The sequence below is a fragment of the Trichoplax adhaerens genome, genomic scaffold, assembly GCF_000150275.1.
Source record: "Trichoplax adhaerens TRIADscaffold_6 genomic scaffold, whole genome shotgun sequence".
NCBI lineage: Eukaryota > Metazoa > Placozoa > Uniplacotomia > Trichoplacea > Trichoplacidae > Trichoplax > Trichoplax adhaerens.
In genome coordinates this window covers 1,269,114-1,285,291 of record NW_002060948.1, presented here as the reverse complement: position 1 = coordinate 1,285,291, position 16,178 = coordinate 1,269,114, and the positions used below count along the sequence as shown (strand labels likewise).

The 16,178-nt window shown below is 32.9% G+C and overlaps 3 protein-coding genes across 3 annotated transcripts in view; 1 reads left to right on the top strand and 2 right to left on the bottom strand.

Annotated features, from left to right (window-relative positions):
* TRIADDRAFT_57213 (uncharacterized protein) overlaps positions 1-3,745 on the bottom strand; it is a gene marked incomplete at both ends in the record, with an annotated part of 5,006 nt that extends 1,261 nt beyond the window's left edge. Inside the window, 12 exons of the mRNA XM_002113218.1 lie at positions 100-130; positions 227-273; positions 368-431; positions 510-591; positions 684-784; positions 866-916; positions 998-1,048; positions 1,298-1,338; positions 1,469-1,563; positions 3,109-3,168; positions 3,558-3,652; positions 3,739-3,745. Coding sequence (XP_002113254.1) covers positions 100-130; positions 227-273; positions 368-431; positions 510-591; positions 684-784; positions 866-916; positions 998-1,048; positions 1,298-1,338; positions 1,469-1,563; positions 3,109-3,168; positions 3,558-3,652; positions 3,739-3,745 — 725 coding nt within the window. The remainder of the gene's footprint in view (positions 1-99; positions 131-226; positions 274-367; positions 432-509; positions 592-683; positions 785-865; positions 917-997; positions 1,049-1,297; positions 1,339-1,468; positions 1,564-3,108; positions 3,169-3,557; positions 3,653-3,738) is intronic.
* A 1,802-nt stretch (positions 3,746-5,547) lies between these two features.
* TRIADDRAFT_57212 (uncharacterized protein) lies at positions 5,548-10,366 on the top strand (the record flags this gene model as incomplete). The annotated part of the gene is made up of 18 exons (XM_002113574.1): positions 5,548-5,769; positions 6,120-6,187; positions 6,321-6,384; positions 6,520-6,588; positions 6,672-6,755; positions 6,853-6,909; positions 7,001-7,165; positions 7,247-7,339; positions 7,463-7,552; positions 7,676-7,773; positions 7,895-8,162; positions 8,237-8,359; positions 8,474-8,674; positions 8,894-9,013; positions 9,243-9,428; positions 9,537-9,644; positions 9,763-9,999; positions 10,169-10,366. The coding sequence occupies 18 exons, from the start codon at positions 5,548-5,550 to the stop codon at positions 10,364-10,366; spliced, it is 2,451 nt and encodes an 816-aa protein (XP_002113610.1).
* Positions 10,367-11,496: 1,130 nt separating this feature from the next.
* Positions 11,497-14,077, bottom strand: TRIADDRAFT_57211 (uncharacterized protein; the record flags this gene model as incomplete). Its single annotated transcript, XM_002113217.1, has 7 exons — positions 11,497-11,609; positions 11,702-11,794; positions 12,162-12,233; positions 12,359-12,467; positions 13,233-13,313; positions 13,454-13,559; positions 13,962-14,077. The coding sequence occupies 7 exons, from the start codon at positions 14,075-14,077 to the stop codon at positions 11,497-11,499; spliced, it is 690 nt and encodes a 229-aa protein (XP_002113253.1).
* Positions 14,078-16,178: the final 2,101 nt, after the last annotated feature.

The following is a 16,178-nucleotide window of genomic DNA, read 5'->3' as shown; positions in this document are numbered from 1 at the left end:
GTTTCATCTTGATACGAAACTTTCTATTTAATGTCACATAATTTTTGATTAATAAATTCATCATGCAGCATTACAACTGCTATGAATTGTATGACTTACTTTTCCTCCTTACTTAACTTTCTCCTAATTACTAAAAAATAATTAAAAAATCCTATATGGTTATCACATGCTCTAAAGTTAGATCACCCAAATCTAATTGAGTGAAATCAAAGCAATTTAGAAATACCATTTCGTTTGTGCTTTCCAGATAAAAGATCAGCTTGTCTAGCGATACTAAAGATGTTAAATTATAACGACGAGTTGATTTTCATTAGTTATTTTAAAATTTCTCAGTTTAATATCAACACATAAAAATTCACATATTTACTTCTTTCTTCTTTGGCGGTCTTTTAAATCACGACAATAAATTTCAGTTTGAGCAATTTTATAATCTAAATAAAGCAGATATAACAACGACTTTAACTAAAAGCATTTAGAAATATTAATGCGAATAACACTAATGATTAAACTTAGCATGCCTGATTCTAATTTAGGCTCGTCGTTACTAAATGATATTTCGGTGACCAATTCTTCAGCTTCATTTTTAAATTCCTGTAAATATTGAAGATATTTCCATAGTGTTATAAGAAGTTGCTTTTAAATTACTAACTGTAAGTAATAATAACAATAAAAGGTGTATTTACTCTTTCAAAATCATCCCTTAATGGCATATATCCAAGTTCTTGCTGTTCTTCTAAAGTCATGTTTTCGTTGGCTTCAGTATTTGCTTCACATTGTGTCGCAACTAGTACATGTAATAATAATTATTATATTTTAGATCGAATATATTTCAATACAGCACTTATAGTTTCAATTTTAGAATTACCGCTGGACTGAACATGATCTACCGGGTGCACTCTTTTTTCCGCTCTAGTCGCTGAAATGAAAAAGAAAAAATTTCTTATAGGTTTTAAAATCTGTCAGTATTTCAAATTAAGCCTTACGTTTTACTGCTTACCTTTACCGATGTTTCCATATACATAATAATTTTCGTAATGCTCTCTGCTCTCTATATTGAAGATGAAAATGATTAATATACTAGATTCCTAAGAATAGTTACCCGATTACTTTTTTAGCGGTTATGCAAAGTCGGATACCAACAAAAATTTGATGATTACATTACAATATTTAGCAGTATCAATATAATTAGGTATCGTAATAGTCCATGTGCTAATTAACACTCATAAAAGACGATAATCGAATGTATGTACTGTTCTATATATATGTCAATAGCATCATTTAATAGTTATTAATATACCTCGTGGTGTCTTTGTTCTTAATTGGTCAGCCGCTCCGTCCCTGCAATCGCAATTAAGAATTATATATTTATAATTTATATCCTGACAAGACAATATGGTAGATCCTAAAGTGTGACTGAATACTCAGTACAGCAACGAATAACTTTTCCATTTACTAGTCTAGCACTGACCAATTTCCCATTCCATGTTGTTCTATAGCTTCCAATAATGCTAATTCCTCAATAGCTAACCAGTTGCAATCCATCAGAGGAAACGTGCCATTATCCTAGAATTGATTTCAAGTAAAATTTTCTATCATTTGAAATGATTCACTGTGCACACTGAATGAGTGAGGTCATAGCAATGGTATTTTTTGACTGAAGTAGGTAAATTATAGATATGATACTAAGCTTGTTATGGTATGTATCGCAATTCAGCAGCAAATGTAACTTGTATAATGTCAACTGTTTATGACATCAGTTATCAAAGAGACTACTTAAAACCAAAGGTGTATTTCATTAGGTGAGATACTAATACGTACAATCGAATGGTTTTAGAAGGAATTAAGATGCCTTTAGCTGACGCTACTATTATTTATATTTTTAGGCTAGCTATTTCTTGTTTGAATAGCATTGCAGATAATTTTAACACCTTCAAGTCTTTCCAATGAATGATATCCCAGCTAATTGTTGCATTCTACAATGGGGTGTAATATAGAAAACTCTCATGTATCCTTAAGCCTATGCAAATTACATCCCTAGTTTACTGTAGATTCCTAGAGCCTACAACAATAGCGATATAAAGTTTCAGTAAATGATTCAACATAAGAATCATTGTACTGTACATCAAGTAGTTCTCCAGAGATTGCAATAATGCAAAGTCTATATTAAAAGCTGCACCTTTCTACAGTAAATCTGATATACTGGATGTTGTTATTGTTACCTATCCATAGGTCAAGCATGACGATAGCAATTTACATACTGTATTCATTTACGAGGTAGCTCAAATGCATAATATGTATATAATGAATGCATTGTTTTCAATCGGTCAATCATGCCTCTCTTCCATCGTCTATTATTATTAATGAATAATGCAATGATGTACTGATATGGTTTCTATCCATTGCTATATGATTCATTATGCCATTGACATCTAATACTTATACGTATATTACAATTCTGTAGATACTTTTAGTGATGACATACTGCAATATGCACTGAGTAGTACTGTACTGTATCACTGGCATGTTAATATATATTAAGAAAAATGAATATCATCAAGCATGTAGAGTTTTACGATGCAATCTGCATATTTTAGATTGCATCTTCGTGCAAGGCTTTACAACACAAAGCTGGAACAAATTTGAAGCTGCAAGCTTTTGTCCTATATTACAGTAGAGTAAGCATACTGTTTATAGTAGTTGTAGTGGCATCCCTGAATTAGTTTAACTATAGTATTCTACCTAATACCCATGATTAGTATTACAGTATACCGTACGTACTGTACAGTGTCCAGTATGTACAGTACTGTACTGTACAGCACGTATTAGCAATCAAGTGACTAGTTTGAGCCAATCTACTTGTCCATTTGTGAATTCTATTTTACGCATTATTATGTGACATAATATTACTTATTTCTCATTTCAAGTCCTGTAAATAGACAAATAGGCTTACGAATGAATTAATTTGAATGGCATTCATCAAGATCGGTAAAACTAATCCGTCTCTGTCATTTTGTAGATCCAGGCATCGACAGTAAAGTAGTCTATTACTACAAACGAGAACTCCAAATGTACTGTAGTACTACAGTATGCACTGGACGAATTTCTTACCATAATCATGTATCCATGATCTCTGGTGTGCGAGCCCAGCTCGACCCCATGTGAAAAACACTAAGGTAAAAAGATAGAATATTTTCAATACATGAAATGATTAACATTCTACTTCAATCATATCGCTAATTCTATTATGTAAAAAAGTGAATTAACGGTCCCAAAATCTGCAAATTGACACAACGGGGTAGAACCAATTTTTTCGATTCTTTCAGTTAATACAGGGCGCTGTACGGTACAGTGTACAGTACAGTACGGTATACAGTACACCAATGGGCATTGTACTGTACAATAGACAGTTGGGATGGAACTGTCAATGTGTCACTGTCGTACAACTACTGTACAGAACAAGTCTTCTATACTGAATATCATGTACAGTACTACCTTATGTGTATATATATATATACTGTACATATACACTGTATATACATTGACTAATCTGAACTTACATGGAGGCATAAGATGAAATCTTCACATTCGTTACATTGCACGTACACATTGCAACCAATCGGATTGGTACAATTAATACATTGTACATCGTCTGCTAAAATGAAATTGACGAACAGAATTCAACATGACATTTCACATTTCAATAGTTTATGTTAGTTCTACCATTCAGGTGAAGCTTACTTGACATGACACAATGATTTCGAGTGCAACGCCAACCGAATAAGAAGATTCAAATTTTCAACTGATTGGACTGACGGCCAACGACGTGCCGTTTCGCGTCGAATGGTTTACTTGATGACAGTAAGACAGTACTTTAGTCTTCTACGAGAAAGGATTTGCCAAGTCTTAACAATCAGAGGCCAAGCGATTGCTTACGCTATCACTGTACTCATTTTATTTCCACTCCACTCCAGAGAGTCCAGTACGCATCGTTCATATTGTACTGTACAGCACGGTACTACTTGAATTGTACTGTACAGTACAGTACAGTATATTGTACACTACGTGTACAGTACAATGTACTGTTCATAGAGTTCAAGAAAAGGACAGTACTGTACTGTACAGTACTGTACCCTGTACGAGTACTTACCTAACCCCACTACAGTGGACAGTTACTGTAGTCCTTGACTTGAATCACTGGATCACGGCCAATGAAATGAATACGAGACGGACAGAATCTGTCCTCTACTTTTACAATCACTATAGAAATTAGAAATCATTAATCAATACACATGGACCGAATCAGAGGTAAAAGAAACGTACCTTATGGATAGAACCCTTATTTTCTCATGTTCATGATCAGCTTGTAGTCCATCATACGCTACTGTATATGCTTGATAGCTCTGACAGCGGTACCGCTATAGTTTCCATGAGTTTGAGTACTCAACCTATTTTTACTGATTCAATCCATTTCTTTTGTACTGTACTGTACTCAGCTTGAGTAGCTGTACTGTACACTGTACACTGTACAGATTACGAGCAATGTGTTCAATATCGCCATGTACTGTACACTGTACAGTACAGTATGATACTGTACTCTACAGTACCGTACTGTACTGTACAGTGCACTGATCGAGACCGCGGACTTAACTCGGACGGTCGGACATTTTGCCTTCATCTTGTACAATCCTCTTCCAAACACTTCGTTTCTCCATACAGTACTGTACAGTCATGAAAAATGTCAACAAGCGGATGCTACATTTTGTAATCCACTGATTTCTCTAAATGAAGTAATATTACATTGAAATCGATTTTATTTTGTAACTTCTACTCGAAACTAGTTATATAAGGTCATAAATGTTTTAAAATTTCAAGAAGAGATTAAGAAAATGAGACACTGGAGGTCCATACCAAGTAACGATCATTTGGTCAAAAAGTCTGTCCATCTATATAGTGTCCAACTGTACACTGTACAGTACTGTATATTCAAGTCCAGTCTCGGTCCAGTCTGAATATGACTAATTGCTCAACTAGTGCGCATGTGACGACTCCAACATTTGTTTACTGTTGCTTGGTAACAGGAAAGAATTGTTTTCCATTATCCGATCTTTTTCAACAAGAACCTAAGATACGTATAATTAGTTACGCTGGACGGTAGTAAATAAGAAGATATCGCACACAGCTAAGCAGCTTCAATTGGTAACATCACAAGCTTACCACTTACAGAATTCCAGATATCGATTGGTAACGATTTATTAACATCGACAAGAAATCTCTCCAAATTACCTAAATTGAACTTGAGAACATTTCTTTCGAAAGAAATTCAAAAATTTCATATTGGAAGAAGTATACGTACAATTTTATAATCATTGTACAATCCGAGTTACGGTATATTGATAATTACCAGATAAAGATCCACGTTAACTTTACCTAATGGTTTGGTCAGACAGTGATAGCCCCAGACATATACCTAATCTGTCAAAAAAATCAAAACTTAGAAAAATCGTTAAATTCGATAGCGATAACGATACATTTTTAAAGGATCTCGAGATGGATAAATATAGCTATGATACCGGTAGAATTTCCGCAACTGGACGTCCCCGCATTCGATCACCTCGTTTAAGTCCATCTAGATCATCACGGCTTTCCTCGTCTTATCATTCTCCGAGAGGAGCTTCATCTAGTATTCTGGATACGAGCGAAATTGATGATATAATCGACAAACCTTATAAGAAATACAAGTCTCCTCTGCATCGTTCGTCATTAAACGAGGTAATCTATTTCCAACTTATATCGATTAGAAATAGTATTACTTAATACAGCACTAATAATCAAAAGTATAGATTTGTGTAGGGAATAACGCGCTAGCTAGTATAGAAATTAAAGCTTCCACTTTGAAAGCCACTATAATCTATAATCTACAACTTAGTCCCTACTAAAATATAGCTTGTTTAGAAATATTATTCAATAGTTAGGAAAGAATTTCATCAATGTTTTATAATGTATTGATAAACTATAAATTTATTAGCCTAAAAACTTCTAATATAATATAACCACCACATCTATCTGCAGCTGATTTTTGTTGCTTTGTAACATATCTGATTTCAATTTAAACACGTTAGTCTTTGGATGAGCTTGAGGCTTACAGAAAGGAACTGGAATTGAAGGACAGAACTATTGTAAGGCTAAGGTAAGTCCTAAAGTTAGAATATTATACAAATAAATTACTTTGTTCGTCTAATAAATCTTGTTGATGGTTCAGAATTGTAATGAAAGTATTTACCTACGTTAGTCCTGATTGTATTCGAAACTATTCTTTATAGAGAAGAAAATGACGACCTGAAAAAGAAGCTTCGTGAGATACATAAACACGAAAAACGTCAATATGTAAGTAATCAATCATAAACTACTAGAATGTACAATACCTTAAACATGATAAAATCTGTTTGATTAATTTATATATAATACCAAGTATATCCGAAATTTTACACAAACTTAACATGTACACTGTTTCCCTCATAGCTGGAAGGTATGAAGGTAGGAGATGAATTGGATCGAATTGCCTCTGAAAGAGGTTATATGGAAGACAAAGTAAGCTCTATAACTCTTTGTCATTGTGGTAATGAAAAAATATGTTACGGTGTATTACATAATCTAAAACTTTATGATCTAAGGTATCAGCGATGCAAAGGAGTTGCAAAGCAGTTCAAGAAGATTTAGCTAATGAAAGAGTGAAACTGAGTAAAGTTACGAATGAGGTTAGTATTTATTGTGTCATATTATCAATACCACATACCGATCACCAAAGATTGAGTATGATATTTACAATCCTACTTTATTTTTCTTATGATATAGAATGACGAATTGAAGAATAAATTGCTTCTAGCTGAGGGAAGGATCGGAGAATTAAAGGTTCATTACTCTATTTTAATTAATAATTGCAAAGAATTCGTATGTCATGGTTTAAAGCTATTAACTAATACTTGCATTTATGAAATTTTAGGATCGGATTGCGCTAACTAATGACGAATCTGGCCGCCATGAAGCCCTTAATCGATCACTTCGATCAAAATTAAGAGAATTCGAAGATAAATCAAAAAGCACCGAGGACTGGAAGACAAAATACGAGCTCTCTCACGATCAAAGCCAGGAACAATTACATGTTCAGGTAAGTAATGATTTAAGGTCAGCTTATAATAAGTGATGTCCAGGTTAAAGTAATATATTATGCTTACATGATTTTATATAGAGGGAGCAAATTAAAGATCTTGAAGATCGGTTACATGCTCAAACATCTAACTGTGCAAAGTATCAACGTAAAATAGATAAACTAGAAGTTTCGGTAAGAGCAGTACCGAGATCTTTCATATTTTTATTTACCCTGGTATTTGATACAAAATCCTAGCATCCTATTATAGTGCTTTATGAATATACTAATCTTCGGCTCTTATATTAATCTAAAAAGTTGCAAGAAATTGGTAAGAGAGCAAGTAGATACCTTGGAATCGATTCTTCTTCTCTGTTAGCTTGCTCTGCTGAAGATATCGCTGTCCGTGTAAGTATCTATTTTACAAAACATAACATAGATGAGATCTACTGGTAATTACTCTCTTTCAAGTATAATATGTAGATAGAATGGCAATTTTTGATCATTTTTCTAAATTTTGTTATGGCACAGATTGAAGAAGTTTTACAAGAAAGAGATCTCTATCATGAGAAAGCAGATGTCTTATCGCGAAGTATAGAGAGCATGGATCTCGAATCAAAGGCTAGCAGGTATGAAGGAAAATTTTAGTATCTGCAATTACGATATTATTCAATAATTTAAAAATTTTATGTTGCTAAATGTATCGAGATCGCGACATTAAAGAATAACAATAATATTGTTAATAATTAGGGAAACGATCATGCGCCTTGTTTCCGAAGTTGGTCGCGAACAAAAGACTTCCAGTAAAATAAATCATCGTTTAGAAGAATTTGAAAGTCGTTATAGTTCGCTATCTTTAATCAAGGATGGATTAGAGCTAGAAAGTAAACAACTGAAAGACCGTCTAGAAGCAGCATCTACAGCTCTTCGTGCCGCAGAAAGGGAGCTGGAAAAGAAAGATGCCAGAATTGCATCATTAGATGCAGCACTGCGAGCAAATGATCTCTCTAGAGGCCAAGTATGCATCCTTATATTTTTTTAAAACCCGTACCAGTTTTTAGCCTATTTCTAATTGGCCTTTTTAATTTATAGGTTTTGGGCTTACGAAAAGAAATTTATAGATTGCTAGGTGATGACGTAATAGATGATGAAGATGAAGATATTGTTCGCGAAAAATTACGTGCTATCTTAAAGAAATACCGCGAATTGTCAGAGGTAAGATTAATCCTACCCTAAAATTACGCCAGTGCGTCTTAATGCTTTAATTTCATATTCTGAAATTGCATAATGCTTGTTTTAAAAAACAATTTATTAAATATAACATTACAGTACTCAGAAGAATTGGAAGAGAAAGTCAAAACTTTGAGCGATCAGCTCGAAAAACAATGTGAATTACAACACTCTGCCTTACAACGAGCGGCAGAAGCTGAAGATCAATTGAAAGATTACGGTGATCGAATGGGCAACCTAGAAAGTGAATTACTGGCAACAGATACTGTTAAATCTACACTAAAAGACGAGAAAGTTAAGGTTAGGAAGCTAGCTTCTAGATATTTACTACTTCCAATGCATCTATTATGCGTTAGCAATTTTCGATTAATGATAGGTTAAGTTTTATATATTTGTTGCTGCATAATGTACATGAAGAAAACCAATTCACTTCTACATTTAGTTTGTAGAGTCTAGAAAAAGATTCATTTTTACGTAGGTTAAAAAATAACTAAAATTTTTTATATCATGGATAAACAGTATAGGAATTTCTGTAGGAAATTAGCGTCTGTAATCAACTTGAGTGAATTTACCGAAGAAGTCGCTTTCGATGATGAAGATGCTCTCCTATCTCGTGTTGAACAATTGGTTAACAAAGAGGTAATGAGTATTAACCAAATATGATGTTAAGAAGGCAATCATGTTTGTGAATTAAATTCCTAAACGACTTAAAAAAGGTGTTAGTTGTACGTTATTAATAATCAGTCTTCTTTGCTTAATTTTTATCTCATGAAATCCTTTATTTTATAGAGATATTTAATAATTGCTCTAGCAGAATACCTATCATAAATATTAACAATGTTGGATTTCAATGTCTACTTTTGCTTAGCTGCTATCACTTGGCGATAGAAAAGTGACCTTACAGAATCAACTGCGAAAAATTAAAACTTTAAAGCAGCAGCTAGAAAGTAAAGAGCTTCAGATTGACATAATGAAGAAAAAACTTTCAACTGTCAGGGAAAAAGCATCTGGCCAGCAACATATAGAAGCTGAAAAGGAGCACACCATGGAAAGAGTATGTGTAATCATTATTTCCTTCAACGAATAAAGTTATTTTGTGGTGTAATATTGTATTTATTCTTGAGATTAATCGATACCATGTCATTTATCATTATAATAATAGCTTCGTGATTCACATGGCGAAAATAGAAGGCTAAAAAGACAGATACAAGATCAGAAACAAATTATTTTGGAGTTAAAATCTAGGCTTCTTTCATCATCAGATTTGAAGGTAACTTAAACAAAAATTAAGATATATTCACTCGTTGTTGTGAAATTTATCTGAACGTTGTAAGTAATAAATTTACTACCTCACAGTAAATATCAATTTCTATTATTAACTAATTCAGTCTAAAGTTGTGGAGCAAAGTAAGACAATATTGGATTTGGAGACAACCATTGACAGATTAAGTAAAGCTAAAGCTAGAGCAACTAAGAAATTTTCGTCGTTGAAAAATGAAATAGATTTGCAAGGTACATTTCATAAAGATGACAAAGAATTAACTGAAGGTATTGCAGCACAACTTCAAAAGGATTTACGTAAAATCAAGCAAGAAATGGAAATTATGAGAGCTCGAGAAAATCAGGTAGCTATTAAATTTCATTGCAACTGTCGCTATAGAATTTTCATGTCTTTCTAAATATTACTATTAGATTCAGACTGGAAGTTTATACTACTCCTTAGCTTGTATTATTACAAATATATTCATAAGCTCTTTATACTAACTAACCTTGTTTCATTTTCATAACTTTTAGTTACTAGAATTTCGCCAGACGTTAGCTCGGCTACTCGGCTTAGAAGTTTCTACGTTACCAATACCGGATTATGAAATTATAGCACGAATTGAACAATTATTAAAACAAACTAATACTTATAATGCTCGCAATCTTAGCTGGAATACTGCATTAAGTAATGCCTATCGTGCTGGTCAACGTGCACAGACTCCCTATTAATTGGTGTCCATAGTGACGATATAGTTCTCACTTTCATTATTATTATTTACAAACACAATTTGGAGAAGTAATTTAAAAGAAAATCACCGATTATTCATATACAAAGAGATATGCTTCTTTAACTTATAACAAATAGTTTATTAGAATTTTTTTAATTTCTACTCGGTTATTATTTTTTAATCATGATTCCGCAATACATGACGATACAAGTATGCTATATATGCAAACTTTTAAGATTAGCGATAGGGCATCTATCGGTATATAACATGTATAGTATTTACATGCAATTTAAATTAAATTATTATATTCCCAAATTGTAAATTTTGCTCAAAATTGTAGTTAAGAACAACATATGGTCATCACATATACAATATATATATAATAATATGATGTTGTCTACACTTTGGAAGGACTTATTACCACCAATTTAATTGAACATGCTCTGTCGACTTGGTGACTTCCAGATAACTTATAAACTGAATTTTTAAAATCATCCATCTCAGTTTTAAGTAACATGGAACACGAAATAATGTTAATCTCTCTTGATAAATGATTTCGACTTTCTGACGTAATAATATAACTAGATGAAGAATAAAATTACTAAAGGGCATCGAAGTATTCTAATCTATTTCAATTACGGCGTCTTTATTGTTGACAGCTAATATACACCGACATATACAGTACTCCACAGGAATATAAAACAAATCGAAAAAATTTTTAAAGTCAATTACATATTATATCAGTAATCAGTTGATTACTCTGACAGCCATTAGCATTAATAAGCTTCGAATGTATAATCAGAACAGCAATTACTTATGTATAATTATATACGTATTTTATATCGTATAAGATCGCCTAAGAGCAATTTTTTGGTAAATGTAAGTATTAATAGCGATCATATAAATGATACATTTAGACCTTTCATAGGCATTACTCGTCATAACTTATTAAAAATACCTAGTCTTGTACAAGAAATCCAAAGTTAATGTACAGTATCTGGTATAATAGGTGGCAATTATCTTAATGGCGAAAAGTTGTAGCTTCATCTTTGTTAAGACGCATATCACAAATCTATGCGGAAATGCGACTAAGTCAAGAATACACGTATTACTACTAGTAAATAATCTTTGCTATTTATTGTTAGCAATATTCCTATAAAGACTTTGGTAGTAATCAGGATTAGTTAATGGAAATAAAAGTATGACAAACATTACTAAACCAACAATATAGGCGGTCCAAATTACTAAAAAATGGTAATGATTAAATTTAAAATAATATTAGTTTCAAGGCACATGTGTAAAACCGTTACTTTAGCAGCCAGTAATTGAAACTTACATTTAGGGTATCTACAATAGTCAATATCGCTAAATGTTGGAAATCCCATACTGTTGCAAAATGCATGGCACACAATTGGGCCAATTATATGGCCTAAAAATGATAGATTAAAAGTAGAATAATTCTGTTTTAATATAAGATTCTATTAATATTTTAATACTCTCTAGAACCATGAATAATTTAATTTAAAGAAAAAACTATTCTCACGCAAACGGCGTATACAATGACATATCGGAGTCGTAATTAATTTCATAATCCGATTTCGTATGAATTTACCAGTTCGAAGAAACACAAAAGAGGTATACCAGCCAAACACTGTGGTGAATCCACATTGAAATACTAGATTGTAATTATTGTGGAGATATTTAAGATCGTAGTTATCAAAAAAATAGTTAAAGATGACATTTAATACTTGGTAATCCTTAATTGTGATATTGATTAGCATGAGTACTATTCGTACCTGTAATAGCAATAGCGTTACTAAGAGAGCTATCTTTCCTTATAATTCTTTCAATCAAATGATGAAGATGAGCTGTATAAATAGAATACGATTACACATATTATAGAATGTAACTGAGTAGAATTAAGAACTTTATATCCCTATTATTAGTAAGCATAATATCATTATAATCGATATTCAATAAAATGATAACGTACCTAAGCCAAACATTAATGGGCAAATTAGTATTGCCATTGTGAATCCGAATTGAGAAAATAGTATCGGCAGCATACATGCACGATATACAAATTCCTCTGTAAATGGTGCCTGCAATACATAAATTTGATTATGAGACATAAATAGATATAGCGCAGTACGTAAATAGATTTAAGATAGTTAAGAATAATAATTATGAAATTATTAGCTACTATAAGAGAGAGATTGACTGCATAAATCCTATTCCTAGAGACTATTACAAAAATATGCACTAGTATGTACATATAGACATTATTATCATATTTATCATAATTATGAGGTGTGATAGTAGATACACCAATAAGCCAGAAACATACCATAATATGACTCCTTAACCAATATATATCAAAGATTTTATGTGGTATGTCTATGACAGCTAGTTCAATAACAAAGAAACGTTTTCAACGATAAACCCCTTTAATTGATATTATTATGGAATATGGATAGCATTAATTGTATAGTTATTGCGTGGCTCATTCAGATATTGACATCATTTCTACATTCACATCTATAGTAATGAAATACCATATAGGATCGAACTTGGATCGTTGCATATTATTAGTGCTAAAGGTCCTAGAAATAAAATCTAAAATAACAAGTACATGTAAATTTTAGTATGCATTTGTGTTTATAGATTCAATTTTCCATAGTTGTTTCATGATAAGAGGATTGTATAAAAGCTACATTTAGAAATTGAACAAATTTCATGAAGATTAATACTCCACTTTTTCGTTTTAACAAGATTATTCGTTAGTAATGCTAATACAGCGTAATTTATAATTTAAAATGGTATCATGATATACGTATAAAGCAGAAATGATTGACTAATAAAGTTACCGTAGTTAATAATAGAGGAAGTATCGTTGCAAGAATGATATTATCAATTCGCAATCCCAACCAAACCCCTATAGTATAACCCTATTAATTATAAAATATATTATGGATATTAGGTAAGCGGACAATTTTATAATAGGGAATTCAGAATTGATCAAAGCTGCTAAGTCTTTCAAAGAATTAATTGGATTTATCTACTGTAAATATTATCGTACTCGCATTACCTCGGCATCTTTAGCAGGTGTTGACCACCACCAAACATAAATAGGTGATAGAATAGAAACAATCAGAACACTAATAAACCTTTTCTTGATAACCCGAGGATCATCTCTAAATTGAATGACGTTTGTAATAGTATCATTAGACATGAAGAAAGAAAGAAAGAAAGAAGTTATCGCTATGCATTTTCAAGCGTTTCAATGTCTAACATAAATATATCATAGTTACGCTAGCGCTATGGATTTGTCTGCAGTATCTTAAGATCAAGACGTTGTTTACACGTAATGATGCATTTCATAGCAACACTTGATAGAAAATCAGATTATAAGACAGGGCCGATTGGCCAACGATTAGTATTTTTCCTACTCATTGAAATTGCAAGCTTAAAAAGGAATTATTCATGCAAGATTGATATAAAATTGTAAAGATACATTTGGTCGATTTAACTGCAACAGAAGGTTTGTTGTGCGTATGCTGAATGCTATTCTAATTATTATGGTAATATGAGCTTACCTGTCGGTGCTATTTTTCCAAACGTATAAGCTGCAAACGTATAGTACGGCTAAAAGAGCACAGGAAATGATGCTTTGAACAGGAGTTAGGTGATCGAAAGTTATTAGTGCTGGCATGACTACTACTACCCTGCCGGTAAGAAGTTGTTTATGTTGTTGATGTGTTGTATTCAAGACGATGGAATGAGTGAAAGTAGTGGATAAAGTATCGGTGAAGAAAGGAACGGAGGCTCAACTCGAGGCTGGTAATATCGTACACGATAAGATCAATCGTTTTCAGAGAGGTATCTAGACGTAGGTATTCAATGATGACAGCATCAAGTCAAATTGGCAGTAACTTATTAAGTCTTGCAGTGTGTCAAAATAGTAGTCTGACAAGCAGCAATAATAAAGTATATTCGTATAATTCAATCATCGTACGCTTCAGATGATGTCGCCATCATGTTGTTATGGTTCCTACAATTTGAATTGAATGAATCTCGATCAAATGTGCCAGACTGGTTAATATGTATTTTAAGAATGAACAACCATATTGTTTACTGAAGTTACTTACTGTAGATTGCAATTAGAAGAAGAAGATTTGTTCAAATACTGTGGATGGAATGATAGCTCGTTGATGATGGAAAGGAAAGAATGAATACAATTGTTGATAGAGCAGTTAGTTTGATATCATTCATCTATTGGTGAGTCGTCTTTCTGTCCACACCGTCTGTATAGTTGGTCACGTACAGTACACTGAGTACAGTACGTGAGTTACAGTCTTGCAGACGGTCTGCAATACCGTACTGTGCACTGTACACTCTAGATACTGTCTGCACCTCGCGAGATACTGTCCCGTCAGTCTGTCACACATACAGTACTGTAATGTACAGTACTGTACACTGTGTTCATTTAAACACATACTGACTGTGTTTATTTCATTTGCAATTCTGTACTGTACACTATACACTGTACACTCTAGATACTGTCCTGTCAGTCTGTCACACATACAGTACAGTACAGTACAGTACTGTAATGTACAGTACACTGTGTTCATTTCATTTATACTGTTCTCATTTCGTCTTAGTGCTTTAACTGGGAGAAAATAGAACTAAAACGAACGGGCTAATGCAGTACCGATAGCAATACATTTTATTTATACTGTTCTCATTTCGTCTTAGTGCTCTAACTGGGAAAAAAATAGAACTAAAACGAACGGGCTAATGCAGTACCGATAGCAATACATTTCATTTATACTTTTATTAAAATAGGTTATAGGAAAGTAATCCCTTTTCAGTACACTACAGTAGGCAGTGATACAGAGCAATGGAACGCATCAAGAATGACAATAATAAATAAATAAGAATAAAATATTGAATTTAAAAAATGGATTGAACGTGACGAAAACTGTGACCTTATCCTTCAATGCGCAGGTTCCTATTTTCCTGCAAATTAGCTGCTAGCTTGCTTTTGTCCAATATGTGGTACAGTATACGCCTTCATTAATATCGTATCGTAGAATGGAATGACCGAAGGAACCTCCACATTACACTCACTATTTTGCACTTGCTTTGTAGTAGTCCTTAATACAACTATTTTACTCGTAATTGCTAGCAGAGTTTTGCAAAAGGATCACGCTTAACTATGAATGTAAAGTTGGATTAACGATAACGGTAACAGTTGAGAAAAACAAAACCAGCCAGTGGAGGTTTGATTAGAAAATACTATAGCTCAAGTTTACTTAGTGACGAAACAAATGCTCCTCATTAATTGTCGATATTAGCAAAGCGAATTTGCGAGCTATATGGTATACCCGTAGTGGAATAGAGTCAATCGTTGTGTTTTATATCGATCGATCTAAATCAAATTTATTTTTAACCAATATACATTTTCATTTATGAAATCAGATTGAAGATTGGTCCACGTTTCTTCAATGAAACAGGATTGAATGTTAATGTAGTCTGTTCTAGATCAAACTCTTCAATGAAGACTGGACCACGTGGACATGGGTGCAGGCGTGTCTATGTACAGACAACACCTCTTTTGTTCAGCAACAGTGATCGCTGTACTGTGCATGAAATTAACAGTAAATTTCAGAATAGCGTTTATGTAAGCACTAGCTGCACTAAGGGGGATATTTTACTGCGTTACTTTGACATCGCAGTTCACCGGTGTTGTTCACCAGTACATTATTGCAGTGTATACAGTACTCATTTTTGGATGCAGGGTCTCTAGTGTC